The following is a 17,010-nucleotide window of genomic DNA, read 5'->3' on the forward strand; positions in this document are numbered from 1 at the left end:
TAACGAAATACATGATCTGAAATCGGATCATTGGTTCAGGGACAAAAAGGTCTGCGAAAATACGGTAGCATTTCGATACGCGTTGCTTTGCTCTCTTTTGGTTCATTATGAGCGTGTCGAGATGATTTTGGTTGGTTTTAAGAATTTTTCAACGAGAAAATGACGTACAAGCTATGTTCTTGAACAATTGTTTCAAAGCCAGAATGGTCTCACAAAGTATGGTAGCACTTCGATACATGTACATACATGTACGTACTTTGATCCGCCGTGGAAATTATTTTATACATCTTGAGCAATATTTTGTTCAAACGAATGAAATACAAGCTTCGTTCTTTAATAGTAGTAATTCTTTCTGAGTCAGAGAGATTTGCGAATTTACAGGGCCACCTCCATACATGTAGCTTCACTCATCTTAGGAATTATTTTCAAAAGATAAATTAAGTATAAGTTGTTCTTCGATGGGATAATAGTGGTTATATGACTAGAAAACTTGACTAGCTAAATTTCTTTCATGTGAGACTAATAATAACAGAAAGTACTGAAGTATCTCGAAATATGTTAATAGTTTTGCCTTACTTTACTTCATTATTATTTCACATATTTTCAATGATTCCTTGGCTAGCAGGTTGGCTACAGGTTAAATCATTCAATAAGAGTATTGTTTTCTTGGAAAAGTAATAATATAATAAAGTAATAATTATAAGTAATAAGGGAAGTAATAATGTAATAATAACAGTAAAGGAAGTAAATCTCAAAGTATTGGGTTGGCAACTAAGTAATTGCCGATTTGTTCAATGAAATATAAAATTTTTTTTTCCTGGAATGAAGTTTAATCTGTAATGATTTTCCATTTTGTTCGATGACCTTTTGCCATCTCTCTGACAACTTGAAAATTCCACGCTCGTAGAAAGTCTGATCCTTTTCGGCCAAAAACTGAGTTAAGTGAGATTTTACAGCGTCATGATCATTAAAAGTTTTACCACGAAGGGAGTTGTCCAGGGATCGAAATAAGTTGTAATCCGATGGCGCGAGATCAGGGCTATATGGTGGGTGTAACATCAATTCCCAACCAATATCCATCAATTTTTGCCGAGTGGACAAAGACGTGTGCGGCCTAGCATTGTCCTGCTGGAAAATGACACCTTTACGATTGACCAATTCTGGTCGCTTTTCCTTGACCGCTGCATTCGATTTGTCCAGTTGCTAACATTCACGGATAATAAAAAATAACATAATAATAATAATAATAATAATAATAATTTTATAATATAACATTTACGGATATCATAAAAATGGGAGTGAGAGACATCTATAACTGAAATCGGCAATTACTTAGTTGCCAACCCAATAGTAGGAAGTAATATCTCAATAGATGTTACCTGTTGAATCAGGTACTATCAATTATTACTAATAATTAATACAATAAAGTAATAAGGGAAATAATAATAATAAAGAAAGTACAGTAATACCTCAGTAGATGTTACCTGTTAAATCAGGTACTAGCAATTAGTACTAATAATTACTTAGCTGCATAATTCAATATAAATTGAACACATAAGCGATTAATCTTGATTAGGAATGTATTAAGAAAGTACAGTAGAATCTCGACAAATTAGTCACTAGTCGATTGACTATAGAAATCGTTCCATTTGCTTCCAACGATTATTAGATCGCAGATCTATCTGCATGCACGGCGCACATATATTTTTCAAATACAAGACAACGTGTACGTTGATAATAATCGATAACATTGTCAATAACCTTGCTTTATTTCAAGTATTCACACAATGAGATACATTGTTCTCTATAATCTTCGTCAGAAAAAGCGTAGTGCAGCTTCTGTTTTCGTCCCAGATGCCACAGAAGTCTCGTTCCTAACGAAACCGATTCAAGTAAATATTTTCGACGTTTTCATCGTCGAAATCCGCACGGAAATATTTGTCAAAAATTCCCTATTCCAGCGAAATATTTGCGAGCACCAGTATCGGTGCAACAGTCGTCCACTTTTATGTCCCGCGGAAGAACCGTGCGCAGCGCGACGCCGAACAATTTTCTCCGGTCGGAGACGTATGAATCCCCGTTTATCGCCGCGATTGCCAATTAAGTATGTATTCAGATTTATATTTGTATCGCTAAACGATCCTCGTTTAATTGGTAGCGCGATCTAAGAGCGTGGATCGCGTAAATTTTACGAGCCGGCGATGTGCCTAACACGGTTTATGGTTTCGATTTCACTGGCAGCGGCGCCGTTTTATTGCCGGCAAAAGCGCGGAAAATATGTAACTATCCATGGAAAAAACACACGCACGCGTTCACCGTCACACCCACCCGTGCACGCGCCGCTGTGCACACGCATATAAATGTATACAGACATATACGTATATATGTATATATATATAATATGTATAGGCATGTGTACGTATATATGGGATAGCGTATCGGCGCACGCGGCACGTATCTCGACCGTGAACCGGATGATTCGATGACAGGAGCACGCGGTCATTTCTCTTTCCGCGGCCGAGCCGGCAACAATGACCCATTCCGCATTCCCGCTGCGCACCATCAACAGATTTTCCGAAAACGAACAAAATGATTTGTTGACTGTACATTAACACCTTCGCCGCGGCGCGGCGCGGCTCGCCGTATCATCCACGCGGCAATATTATTGCCGGTTACGTTCCTGTTTCAATGATTCCGTTACTGATAACGCGGCGGGCTCCATAACAGGTGAAAGTTTTCTCTCGTTCTTCTCTATCGGCACATTGAAAATAATATCGCGCCGGCCGTTCGCTAAATGGCGGACGCTACTTTAGCCCGGAAATTTATTAATGCAAATCGAGCCATATTTCTGCCTCGCGAGAACGAATGCGCGATGACTGAAAACGCGGAACGATGCTCTCTTTCTTTCTCTCTCTCTCTCTTTCTCTCTTTCTCTCCCTCTCTCTCAGCCTTACCGCCAACTATTCGCATTTCTCTCGCTGTCCACTTGTCAACCAAGTTAATTTTTCCCCGGCAAAGTTCTCGCTTCTGAGCGCGACGACTGTTTCGTCGCTGACTGCGTTTAATTATTTGCGGAATTGTGTATTGCTTCGCTGTTATTGATCCTTTTTTTAGAGCTCCCCTGGGATTAGGGTAGTTTTCGGATTGGGTGTAAGATCTCGCGATGAAATGGTACATGTAGCTTGATCGATCTCTGAATTCCACGGTGTAGTAGCCGCGTTACTAAATCATTGACAGATAAACAATCTTTTTGCAATAGATTTATGTGGAGAACTTGTGCGATGTGTTTTTGCATACAGTCGTCGGTAGACATTTTATGCATTCGTGACGGAAATGAGAGTGCAAAATGTACAGTGGCAAGAACTTCGGAAAAGATATTCTGATAATTTTCAGAACTTGTTAATTAGCGTAAAGGAAGAGGCACGTTACTATTTAAAATTTCTGCTGCTGCAATTGGCGCAGGCAATTTTTATTTGACGTAAAAATCCGCGAAGTAGTCAATACTCATAAATAATGAAGAAAACTTAGAAAATTTTAAGTATGTTCCTACATTCTACTGAATTTACTAGAATAATTACGAGAGAAGAAATACATTTTACATTCAACTCACATTTAATACAATTCATTTGAAAAATTTTGATCATGCATAAAGATCCATGTAAAGTCTAGTCATCGCGTAAAAGAAAAATCAGAAATGAAGTTCCCTTCTTTTTCTTACGGTACAGAAGAATTTTTATAGTCGCAGTATCACTTTCTTCGAAGCAAGCCCATATTTAATGTCAGAACAAATGCCAAGCGATTTTTCAGTCAACGATCATTAAATTGTCTTGCTGATGTTTATACGGCCGCACAGTATCATATGTCCACTGATTTAGAAAATAGAAATTCAAATACGCCGTTGCTTTCTAAATGTTACATAGCGTTAAACTTCGTTGAAACTTTTATTTCGCTGGGTTATGCATAATCATCCGCAGTCCAGATATTACTATTGCAACTTTCCAGTGAAAGTGGTGACCTTTTAGACAAATATTCTCAACGTTTCACCAATGTACGATGTATGGAATAACTGTAATATATAGTGAGCCCCTTAAGTATGACTTTCTTTTACGATTCAATGACTAGAAATGGACGTTGACCGATTTATTATTACAGAAATATATATATATATACATTTCTGTAATTATATTATATTATTATATTATATTATTATATTATATTATTATATTATATTATTATATTATATTATTATATTATATTATTATATTATATTATTATATTATATTATTATATTATATTATATTATTAACACGTTCCGTGCCACGTGTACCATCGATGGTACACGCTTGCATGTTTACTTAGTGAACTGAACAAATTGTTTACAAGAAATTTAGAACCGAAGAATCAATTTCCACCGCAAGAATGGGCGTTGATAAGTTTTTGTTACGTTGTTATGTGTACGAGAATTAATAATTGCACGTAATACATCAAGTTTTAGTAAAATATCAAAGTGTGAAGATTCGAGTAAAAAAAGCTCGGCACGGAACGTGTTAATTATATATTATATATATTGTACGTGGTATCGTTGTAATTCAAAACGAAAAAAATCATCGGTAATCGTGGTTGCATTTGGTAACACGTAATCATTAATCAGTAATCTGTAATCACGGATAATCTGTAATTTGAATCATTCATGTTACATTCAAAATTTGGCAAATAAGATAATCAAGTTTTAAAATCGGGTTTCAAAACCTCTAATAGTACCCATATTTAGTACAGTTCGAAATACAGAGTGTCCCACAATTTTCCGTAAATATTTCTGCAATATAGTCTGCAAGCAAAAATAAGACTAAAATGTTATATAACAAAAAGTCCAGAAGTCCTTCGTTAAGAATTTATGACAAAAATACAAAACATGATTCAAACGCTTCTAAATATATCCATATCTCCACACAAACATAAGTTGCCATAAATTTACGATCACATAAATTTGACATCAACGGATTATTGAATTCGTCGTTGTTGATTTTTGTAATTAATTCGCCTCTTGTGCATTAGCGTTATCGCATCTGTTCACATTTCTTACCTTCAGCAAACCGTATATGAACTTCCTTTTATATAACATTTTAGTCTTATTCTTACTCGTAGAACACCGACCCGAATTATATACGGAAAAATGCGGGACACCCTGTATACACACCACTGGCCAGACTCCGTGCACATCTATACGCGAATCAGAAATACAAAGCGCATCACAGAACAATCGCCAGTAACAAACGTGTTAAAAAAATAACCGGTGCATTCCGACGAACCTACACCATCGAAAAGAATCTCGGCCGGTTAAAATCACGCACATTCTTCTCCCGATGTCGCGGGGAAAGAGGGCAAAGAAAAAAAAGCCAAGCCGAAGACAGAGAACGTCTTGTCGGCCGAGCCCGTGCATCGATCACGGTGTCGATCGCTCGGTATCGATCCCTCGCCCCCGCCGCGCTCGTGATCGAGCCCCGGGGCCCGTAAAAATTCCGGATTTCAATGAAACAACCGGACGCCCGAGGGAAGCCCCGACGTGAAAGGATTACCTGGCGGCCGCGTAAACCGACTAACTATTATCCGGCGCACTCGATGACGGTTAAGCGCGGTCATTTCTCTTTCCACGAGCGGACCCGAGCAACAATGACCCATCCCGCATTCTCGCGGCGTAGAGCTAAGCGCGACCGTGCCGGCCGCGCGTCCGGGAAAAATGAAAGCGGCTAGTTTATGCGGTGCACGTGCACGATTTATCTGCCGAGTAATTAAACTGTGGACTAATTAAAATCAGGTTTCTGATGTACCCCCCTGCCCGCCCGCTCAGCCACCCCTCTCCGGCCTGCCATCCGCCGCGTGGAGCCCTCTCCCGCTCACGACTCCGCAGCACCCCCTCCTACCGAACAAACGGCGTCGCCTCGCTCTTGCACCACGATTCCTGTCGTTTCTTCGCCTCTTCCTACGGTCTCTCCTCTCCTCTCCTCTCCTCTCTTCTCCTCTCCTCTCCGGCCGCTCTTTACTCTCACACCCGCGTAAACGATAATACTTGCGATTCCATCGTACACCCACGCTGCCAACCCTCTCGCGGACACGTTCTCTCCAACGTCGATGTCTCTCGGTCTTTGCTCTTCATGAACCCGGCGTGCTGCACTCTCTCGCTTTCTCGGGTTCTTCTTTAATTGTTGCCAGCCTGTTCGGCTTTTGCGGCAATTATTTCCGACGGCGGGAACAGCGGGTTTAAAAGACGTTGTTGTTAACGTGTTACAATATCTGATGACAGAAATCAGTTTCCATATAGTTCTTGTATCTTGGAATTCATCAGTGCAATTTATAAATGGTATGCTCTTATATTGTTTTTAATTAATACTAACGACAGAAATCGGTTTCTATTCAGATTTTGTTTCTTGATATTTATCTGCTCGATATTACTACTGCATATAAATCTGCAATCTAGGTGTAATTAAATCGCTTTTATTATTATTTTTAACATATTGAAATCAGTAATAACTATTGGTAATAAATTCTATTCGATTCCTGTACCTCTTGCGAATTATCAATAGAATTTTAATCTTGCGTAGAAATCAGCATTTTTATTATAAATGAACTGCTCGTATATTATTATTATTAAAATTACTAATGACAGAAATCAATTTCTATTCAGCTTCTGTTTCCTAATATTGATAAGCCTAATTTTAATATTTAAAATATTAAGATCACTAATGACACCGATCAATTTCTATTTAATTCCTATACCTTGCAATTTGTCAGAATTTTAATAGTTGCATGCAGATCTATTTAGTTGTAAGTAAGCCATTTTTATATTAAAAAAGAGAACTTGAAACTTCTGAATTAATCGAACTAAATATACAGTTCGTTATTTTAAAAAATCTAACATAGAAATTTGACCAAATCCGCGCAGACAATGAACTTTAATCAAATTCATTTGAACACTTTGTGTGCTCCATTGGTCACATATAATTGATACTAATTTTGAACTAGGTTACAAAATTAATTTTTCGTAACATACATTCGAGCAAATTGCGTATTACTAGCATTTTTAGAATGCGAAAGAGCATCAATTAATTTCTTTTCAATTAAAGAGTTTCAATGATTTTCTTCTCAATTAAAGAATATACTTGAATTCCTTTTTCACATGAAGGAAGGAAGGAGTTTGAATTTTGAACTATATATAGCTTACAAAATTAATTTTTCGTAACATACATTCGAGCAAATTGCGTATTACTAGCATTTTTAGAATGCGAAAGAATATCAATTAATTCCTTTTCAATTAAAGAGTTTCAATGATTTTCTTCTCATATAGATAATATTATTATAATATATTCTCTAAAAATATATTATAATAATAATATTCTAAATATATTATAAAATTATTATAATATATTCTATATTCTCTTATAATATATCATAATATATTCTAAAGAATATTCTTGAATTCCTTTTTCATGAAGGAAGGAGTTTGTATTAGATGATTCCGATTTTGTAGCAATTTTTCATTTCGATATTCGACGCTCAACGCGTTAAGAACCGTGGAACTGCTCCACCGCTCCTCAGCATTCTATAAACAGCAAGCTTTTGCAAGAAGATCAACGAACCTGTAATCTTGTCCAGAGCGCAGCACATACAATATTTTTAAATTCCTCGAACGTTTCTATTTCGCGTTGCACATGCCCGGTTCTTTAAAAAATTCATCGAATCCGCAGTCCAGTTATGAGTCATTAGAGCATTCATTCCTCTCCGTTTCTGCTACTTTCTCGCGTTCACGGCCGGCCCCTGTGTGTTACCGTGTTCGTTTCATTTAGTTTCTTTATCCGTGGTGTTCTCGCCTCCTTCTCCCCCGGTCTGTTCTCCCCAGAAAGCTGTACGAGCTCGGGCGAGCGACAAGAACCCAACCGCATGGAGTTTCTAATAAATATTCGATTAGCTGATTTATTCCGTTGATCCCGCGAGGGATTTAGAGGGAATAGTTGCGGCTAGTCTGACGAAACGAGCCGACGCGGCCGAGTGACTAAGCGCGCTTTCGGCGTATCCAATCCAGTTTTGTCTCTGAATCAACAGCGAAACACTTGTGCTACTCCTTTTTCAACATATTCAGGGCGCGAGATAATTTTCTGCGACGCCGTTGCCATTTCTATTTCACCCTTTGCTTGTCTGAACGAGGGCATCACTAGCTCAGAATTCGAGAAAATGTAGCAACATTCGAGTGGGTCAAAAGCATAGTTTCTTGTTTCTTATATTTTTACTTAGAACTATTGGGTTGGCAACTAAGTAATTGCCGATTTGTTCAATGAAATAAAAATTTTTTTTCACTTGGAATGAAGTTTAATCTGTAATGTATTTTCCATTTTGTTCGATGACCTTTTGCCATCTCTCTGACAACTTGAAAATTCCACGCTCGTAGAAAGTCTGATCCTTTTCGGCCAAAAACTGAGTTAAGTGAGATTTTACAGCGTCATGATCATTAAAAGTTTTACCACGAAGAGATTTGTCCAGGGATCGAAATAAGTGGTAATCCGATGGCGCGAGATCAGGGCTATATGGTGGGTGTAACATCAATTCCCAACCAATATCCATCAATTTTTGCCGAGTGGACAAAGACGTGTGCGGCCTAGCATTGTCCTGCTAGAAAATGACACCTTTACGATTGACCAATTCTGGTCGCTTTTCCTTGACCGCTGCATTCGATTTGTCCAGTTGCTAACATTCACGGATAATAAAAAATAACATAATAATAATAATAATAATTTTATAATATAACATTTACGGATATCATAAAAATGGGAGTGAGAGACATCTATAACTGAAATCGGCAATTACTTAGTTGCCAAACCCAATATAACAACAGGCTCAGAGAAAGACTTCTAATAATTTTGTTGGAAAAACATAGTAGCGTAAGTCACATTTTCCTTATTGTGAGAAACAAGAAGCGTTGTTGTTCATTAATTTCTGCATTGTTTACTCACCAAATTTATTGCTGAAATAACTTATAGTTAAGTTAATTTATAGTAACTTCGTAACTTATTTCAGTCGTCTTTTTAACGAGTCAGAATCTTCGAAAATGTTACTTATTATATATTTTATTATATTATGCGCGTGCAAAATGCAAATGATCTTTTCGGATTGTAAGAAACCCAACAAATTGGGTCAAATAGAAATTTCTTTCTTGCTTTAATCATTTCGGTGAGCTGAAAATAATAACATAAAGGTCCTCATATTATTTTAGTAGATTCATTTTATTAACCCTTTGCCTTGAAGCTATTTTAGTCATAAACTTAAAATAATTTTTCTGACTTATAGTATTTCCATTTTATATGACAAAGTGCATTTTATGAATATGAAATTGAGTCTTGCGGTGACTCGTAGAACAGTTACACTTTTAACAATTTCTGAAATGTAAACTTTGTTACTTTAAAAATTATCTTGAAATACGCTATAACAATTTTAGAGTCACCACTCGAGTGCAAAGGGTTAAAATTCACGCACCTATTTTTATTATAAATGCACTAAGTTTGCAGTCCAATAGTAGTAACAATATAATTAACCATCCAACGACGAACAAATTTTACAACTACACGATCGACGATGATTTTACTAATTCTCTGGTTTATTTATTAATTTTTCAAAATATATATTTCTGAAGATTTTTACTGTAGATCTATTTCTCAGCCGTTCCTAGTAAAACAACAATCTGTAGATAGAATAATTAGGTGTGACGATTAAAAATACACTGGATCAAAATGACCCGATGACCGCGAACCGCTTAACAATCATTAACAATAAAATGCAAACTTATTGGCAGAAATTGAAGTTTCGTTCGAATCGTTGCGATCTGCGTGGAACAAAATAGCCTAAAAATTAACTGTCCATTTATAACGTTAAAAAATGTACCCGCTAGAAAATCAAGACAGCAACGCCGCAGCAGCAGCAGGGTTTCACGGAGTGTGAAAATGTAAAGTCACACTTTCACGGATGAAGAGATCAATTTCATTTGGGTATAGGAAGTTATCGGTTTCGCCAGGGTTTGTAAAGCGTGCAGGCGGAAGAAAGAAATGCGCAATCGTGTGTGGCGTTGTGTGACTTTTTTTTTTCTCTCCCCCCGGTGTGAATTAGAAGCTTTCCCTTCTCCCGAGAGACGTTTAATTCCTCTGTTCGTGTTTGTCTTCTCTGTTCCTCTCGGCGGCGTGCAAACTCCGCGGATTAAAGCCCGCGAACACGTTTAGCGGCGTCCTTATCCAGCCGGCTGTGATCCTCGTCTCTCTTTCCGTTTGGCTTCTCACCTGTGCGCGTACACGGTGCTCGAGAGCTCACCCTCCACGCCTCCCGTTTCCGTCCTACCGTCCCGGCGAGCGGCGACGCCGACTTTTCTCACCTGCGCCGCGAACGAACGCGCGATAATAGCGTTCCCTTTTTAAGTCGACGGTTTATTAAGATCATTGAGCGCACGGCCCGTACCAAATTGGCACAAAAGTGGCAATCATGGTATTTATAATCGGCTCCGAGAGGCGGCGCGCGTTTCCACGTTGCTCGATCCAACGTTTAAGTGTCCTCCTCCGACCGCCCCTTCCACCCCTCCCCCGGCCCCCTCTGCTTTACATTTGTCACGCTATACCATTCGTTAATCACTCGAATTTATTTCGTAATTGATTAGCCGGTAGTTTCGCAATTCCGGATTCATTTCGCCACTTCGACGCTGAAATTCGATGCCCGGCCGATTCTGGGCTACCCTTTTCAATCGTTTGCTCATTGTTCCGGCTAATTTCATTCGGATTTTATAAATTAACTATCGGTAGTTGTTTAATTGAAAACGATACAACGGTATTTTCGGGGTTCTTTAAATGCTTTTCACCGTGCCGCACTTGATCTACCCGTTTCGACGAGAGAGAGAGAGAGAAAGAGGGAGAGACAACGTTATGGCTCGATGCCATCAAAGGCGCAGTCTTTAAACCACTGTTTTTCGACAGGCGCTTTATCGAAATTTAATCAATCTTTCAAATGGAACGTTGCTACGGCAATTAATAAACAGTCGCCGTTAAAAATGCAACTTACGGTGAAAGCGTGATCACCGTTGCAGTTAATTTTCATTACTTCTTGTTACAACAACGGAAGTCGACGGCGAGCTTTTTTCGATCGATTTCGTAAACACGATTCGGTTCTTCATTGAACCAACCGAACGGTTGATAAATTCACTTATTACAAAATAAGTTGTAACCTATATGGAACATTAACAACGATTGGAAACAATTTCGCCAACTCGTCGATGACAAAACAAACATTCCCTTCACCTCGTTATCGAATATTTTATGGAACACGATATCACTTCGAAAATACGATCTGATCGTGAACGTCGAATGCGTGTTTCGAAATTCGCAACTTACTTCACAAGATCGCGATGTTTCAGCGGACCAAGCAAACGGAATGTGTTAATCGCAAAATACGATTAGACTGTGAATGCTGAATGATCGTGTTTCTAGATCGGCAACTTATTTAACGAGACTGATAGTTTAGTGGATAAACGAAACGTGTAACTTCAAAGTAGGATTAAAATGTGTTAAACCAGTTAACCAGTTAGCTGTGGCGCCTCCTTTTTAGACCTCACACTTATATACATCCCGACTTTATTTCATAAAATTAATAATTTTATTACCACGATTTACTGATTCATTAACATATATTACATACATAATGAACGAAAAACGCAGAGTAAATCAAATACTTATAAAACTAAAACATTCATATTGCTGCTGTAGAGTGGTACAATTCGACAAAGCAAGGAATAATACATAATGGCACGTCGAACACCAATATCGCGAATCTTTTCTAATCTTATTTTTATAACAATGTAAACGACTTCGAGTAGAAAGTAGAAATATTCTAATCATCTTAAAATTTGAGAATTTGTTTTTGTTTTCACTAAAATTAGAATTTAAATAGCTACTTTTTACGCACCACGAGTATATTCGTCATGATACAAAATACTGCCACTTTCCCGTGACTAGTATACTCGTCAAACACAGCTAACTGGTTTAGCACAAATTTTTAGATTCGCAATTTATTTCGCAAGATTGACGAACCATGGAACTCGAAAACACGATTAGAGCGCGAATGTCCAGTATAAATCTCTAGATTCACAACTTATTTCGCAAGATTGACGAAGCATGGAACTTGAAAACGCGATTAGAGCGCGAATATCCAGCACAAATCTTTAGATTCGCAACTTATTACGCAAGAACGATGAACCATTTAACTTCAAAATGCGATTAGAGCGCGAATGTCCAGTACAAATCTCTAGATTCACAACTTATTTCGCAAGATTGACGAAACATGTAACTTCAAAACGTGATTAGAGCGCGAATGTCCTGTACAAATCTCTAGATTCGCAACTTAATTCCCAAGAACGATGAACCATTTAACTTCAAAATGCGATTAGAGCGCGAATGTCCAGTACAAATCTCTAGATTCACAACTTATTTCTCAAGATTGACGAAACATGTAACTTCAAAACGTGATTAGAGCGCGAATGTCCAGTACAAATCTCTAGATTCGCAACTTAATTCCCAAGAACGATGAACCATTTAACTTCAAAATGCGATTAGAGCGCGAATGTCCAGTACAAATCTCTAGATTCACAACTTATTTCGCAAGATTGACGAAGCATGTAACTTCAAAACGTGATTAGAGCGCGAATGTCCAGTACAAATCTCTAGATTCGCAACTTATTTCCCAAGAACGATGAACCATTTAACATCAAAACGCGATTAGAGCGCGAATGTCCAGTACAAATTTCTAGATTCGCAACTTATTTCCCAAGAACAATAAACCATTTAACAGAAAAACGCTATTAGAGAGCGAATGTCCAGCACAAATCTCCAGATTTGCAACTTATTTCCCAAGAACGATGAACCATTTAACATCAAAATGCGATTAGAGCGCGAATGTCCAGCATAAATTTCTAAATTCGCAACTTATTTCGCAAGACCGCAATACTTCAATGGGCAAGATAAACGAAACGCTCTGTGCACGAGCTGCCGCGGATAAATAACTAAAACAACAGCGACGAAATGAAACCGTTTGCGAGAAGACCAGAAGATAAACAAAAATAAGTGAGACCGTGTAAAACAGGGGAGTACAAAACGAGGCGCGGGTAGTTTGGCCGGCGTATAAAAATTTCGCGATCTACTCTCGGAGCGAAGCCCTTGCGCGGCGGTTAACAACAATCAACGCAGCAATAATCAAATGGATCACCAGTTTTTGACAGTCAGCTTTCCAAATAACACGGGGAACGAATGTCCGACAGGGAACGAGTCCGGCGTGTCCCACCCACACCACTGTTTCCGGATCCCACTTCTCCAGCCGGGCGTAAACTCACCCCCGGTTCGAAAGCATCGGTTCTTCGCGCTCGCACGGTTCTCCATTAGCATATTGTTTTCGCGGATTCGACGAAATATCACCGCGCGATGCTAATGGCTCGGCCTGCACTTTTTTCGGCGGGGCTCGACAGTTGGTCATACGGTGTTAAATTAAAAACATAAATCCCGCTGCGGCACCTAGCCACCCGTTCACCCTCCTCGCGCAGCCCTCCGCTAGCCGTCCGTTTATAATTCTCGTTTGCTCGCGATCCCGCCGGAAGTTCTCCTGTTTACGGCCACGGGCTTTTTTTCGAGCCGCGACGCTTCGATCGCTAATTTCATTTGGCCCGACGACGCTTAGCCAACGCTCTCGCGAAAAGTTCGCCGACCAATCAGTCACCGGGACAAATGTTCCCCGAACGCTTTGCTGCCTCTTGTTTTTCAGTATTTTTTTTGTTCTGTTCTCTCTTTTCTTCTTTTTTTTTTTAATGGCCGCACGTCGCGCGCCGAACGTTGATGAACTATTTTAACGGTACCAATTTCACGGTAACGTTACCGGTATCAAAGTATTGATTTTACAATTATCCAAACTGTCAACACTTCAATTACCAACTAAAAAAACACCGCGATTCCCGGGGGTACCGAGTTTTCGGGGAAATGCGGACTCCGTTGCGAAACGTGCTGCTGTGGACGCCGCAGCCACTTCAGATCGAAAGAACTCGAACGAGTTCGGAAGCAGAGACTCCGTTCTATGAAATGAGCCCAGAATTGTATCCGTACGATTATTTGTTGCAAAGATACAGCCGCTTGTAGTTCGCTAAATTGCTATAAATTTTCACATCGATTTTTGGTTCCTGAAAGACTGATGCTTGCGCTAGTATCGTCGTAGAATGATATCAGAAATTCGTGGCACAATGTTTTTGTGCTCGTTGCATAGGGGAAATTTTACGATTAATGTTCTCGTTAATTCTATCCGACAGAAAAATTTTTTTTATCTGCTCGGAGGTCAACAAAGATGATGCGTCGTCAAAGGTCGTCGATAGGCGAACCTTGTTACAGAAAGTGCTGCTGCGAAGGGCACAGCCACTCTAGATCAGAATAACTAAAATAGGTATAAAGTAGAGACTCGAGCCTTTAAAATGAACCAAGAACGATTCAGATACGATTCTTTTGAACGATGTTACAGCCCTTTGAATTTCTCCTTTCTCCTCAATAGTTTTGAAGTCAGCCGCTGTGGCACAGGTATTCTCAAAATGACACAAAAATTGCATTAAATCACAGAACGATGCTTCTGCGCAGGTTAAAAAGCCTTCGCATTGTGCTCATCAATCACGATGATTCCGTTGTAGAAAAAGATTTCTTGAACTACTCGCATGCTGTGAAACTATGTTTCTTGCAAAAATTATCATTTTCACTCTTCGTGTAGTACAGAAGAAATTTTACAATATCGATCAGTTTTATACGCGCCATTCAAGGTTTCCAGCTGGGTGCGGATGACGAGGGAACATGTCATTGAAATTTCCACAGAATTGTCTCAAAATAAATTTATGAAACGTGATAAACGCTTCAATTTCCCCGTACCGCACGAAAGACCGATTCCACGTTTTTTTTTTTCGTTTAGAACTGTTGAAATCGTAAGCAATCTTTCGTTGGAAACAATTAAACAGGTTTCTTAATTCAAACACATATTGCAATGAAGATAGCAAGATGGCTAAACGCATTCAGTCCTGTAATTTTTCCAAAGAGACTCGTGTCAGACATTCTTTTAATCCTTTGCACTCTTATGTCAAATCAAACTCGACATTCACTTTTGCATTAATAGTTTATTCTCATGATTCGCATTGTATTCACGAGTAAATTACGCGGCAAATTACACAATTACATGATTGGTGCAACAATTGTAGTATATCTGGTTCTAATTAGGTCGCAAAATATCATACGGGAGTACGGTTGGATCGCGTTATAGCAAATTCTGAAATAAAAGGAAGGAAATATTGGGTTGGCAACTAAGTAATTGCCGATTTGTTCAATGAAATAAAAATTTTTTTTTACTTGGAATGAAGTTTAATCTGTAATGTATTTTCCATTTTGTTCGATGACCTTGTGCCATCTCTCTGACAACTTGAAAATTCCACGCTCGTAGAAAGTCTGATCCTTCTCGGCCAAAAACTAAATTAAGTGAGATTTTACAGCGTCATCATCGTTAAAAGTTTTACCACGAAGGGAGTTGTCCAGGGATCGAAATAAGTGGTAATCCGATGGCGCGAGATTAGGCTATATGGTGGGTGTAACATCAATTCCCAACCAATATCCATCAATTTTTGCCGAGTGGACAAAGACGTGTGCGGCCTAGCATTGTCCTGGTGGAAAATGACACCTTTACGATTGACCAATTCTGGTCGCTTTTCCTTGACCGCTGCATTCGATTTGTCCAGTTGCTAACATTCACGGATAATAAAAAATAACATAATAATAATAATATTAATTTTATAATATAACATTTACGGATATCATAAAAATGGGAGTGAGAGACATCTATAACTGAAATCGGCAATTACTTAGTTGCCAACCCAATAGTTTAAAGCGCAAAGGGTTAGAGGAAAGATACAGAGCAAAGGGCGCGTCGGTGGATAAAATAAAACGTGGAATGGATCGGTTCGACTCCAGACAACAAAAGTGGGCCGTTCGTAGTCGATCTCCGGGATCGGCCCTCGATCGGGAAGAGGATCGAGATGAACGCCGCGCACCGTACCGACCGGGCTGTTTACGATGCCGCTTCCGGTTTCGCGGGCGCGCTTTGACGCGGAGAAAGTTTGCCGAGTTAACAGACCGGGGCCGGTTCTCCTGTTTTGTTTTAATATTTGATTAGAGCACGATCGCCGGATATTTGCGCCCGGCGTCAAATGGAAATTGAATTTCCGTGACGACTCCAGTCCATCGGACTGAGTATGCCCGGATTTTTGTTTTTCGGGAGGCGGATCGACGGAGGCGGCGAGAGAACGTATCGGCACAATCGACACTGTCAACGATATCCTAGTTCGTTAAAATATTGTGTTTCTAGTCTGATTAAATTTCGGCCGGGCGCCGGCTTCGGCACCCTTCCCGTTTGTTTTCTTTCGTTCACTTCTTCTTCGTTCTTTTCTACTTTTCTTCTCACTGTCCGTTCCTTTCTATCGCTTGCTGTCCCGTCTCGTTTCCGTTACCGTTTTGTTTATTAGATAGATCCATTGAAAACGAGCGGTTTTGTCGAACCTGAAGGGGAACAGTGTGCTTGTTGATTACAGGTACAAGAGCGGGATGGGTCCCCTGACGGAGTTCATGGGGGTGGAGCCGACCAAGAAACGGAAGCGGCGAACTTCGTTCACGCCCCAGGCTCTGGAGGTGCTGACCGCCCATTTCAAGAGGAATACTCATCCGAACGGTGAGTCACGCGTTCAATTATTTACCCGGTTCATTAACACTTTCGCCGCCGCGCGCCGACAGCCTTAAAAATCTCGTTATATTAAACTACTTACTTAACCCGTTGCCCTATATTCTCGCGTCGGACTCGTTGCGAACGCTCGGAACGCGATCCACTTAAGTAGAAATCAAATTCTGCTTTTCTATTATCAACATTTGAGCCGTT

At 39.4% G+C, this 17,010-nt stretch overlaps 1 protein-coding gene across 10 annotated transcripts in view; it reads left to right on the forward strand.

Annotated features, from left to right (window-relative positions):
* The window catches only part of pdm3 (POU-domain protein pdm3), a 334,644-nt gene that overhangs the window by 316,730 nt on the left and 904 nt on the right, over nucleotides 1-17,010 (forward strand). For 6 of the 10 annotated variants that reach the window (XM_033477982.2, XM_033478017.2, XM_033478030.2 and 3 more), the window contains one exon: nucleotides 16,652-16,806. In XM_033477982.2, the coding sequence (XP_033333873.1) occupies nucleotides 16,652-16,806 (155 nt within the window). The remainder of the gene's footprint in view (nucleotides 1-16,651; nucleotides 16,807-17,010) is intronic. The other 4 variants (XM_033477992.2, XM_033478021.2, XM_076521308.1 and 1 more) reach the window with 1 other exon arrangement.

The sequence above is a fragment of the Megalopta genalis genome, chromosome 4 (genome assembly GCF_051020955.1).
Source record: "Megalopta genalis isolate 19385.01 chromosome 4, iyMegGena1_principal, whole genome shotgun sequence".
In the NCBI taxonomy this organism is placed as follows: domain Eukaryota; kingdom Metazoa; phylum Arthropoda; class Insecta; order Hymenoptera; family Halictidae; genus Megalopta; species Megalopta genalis.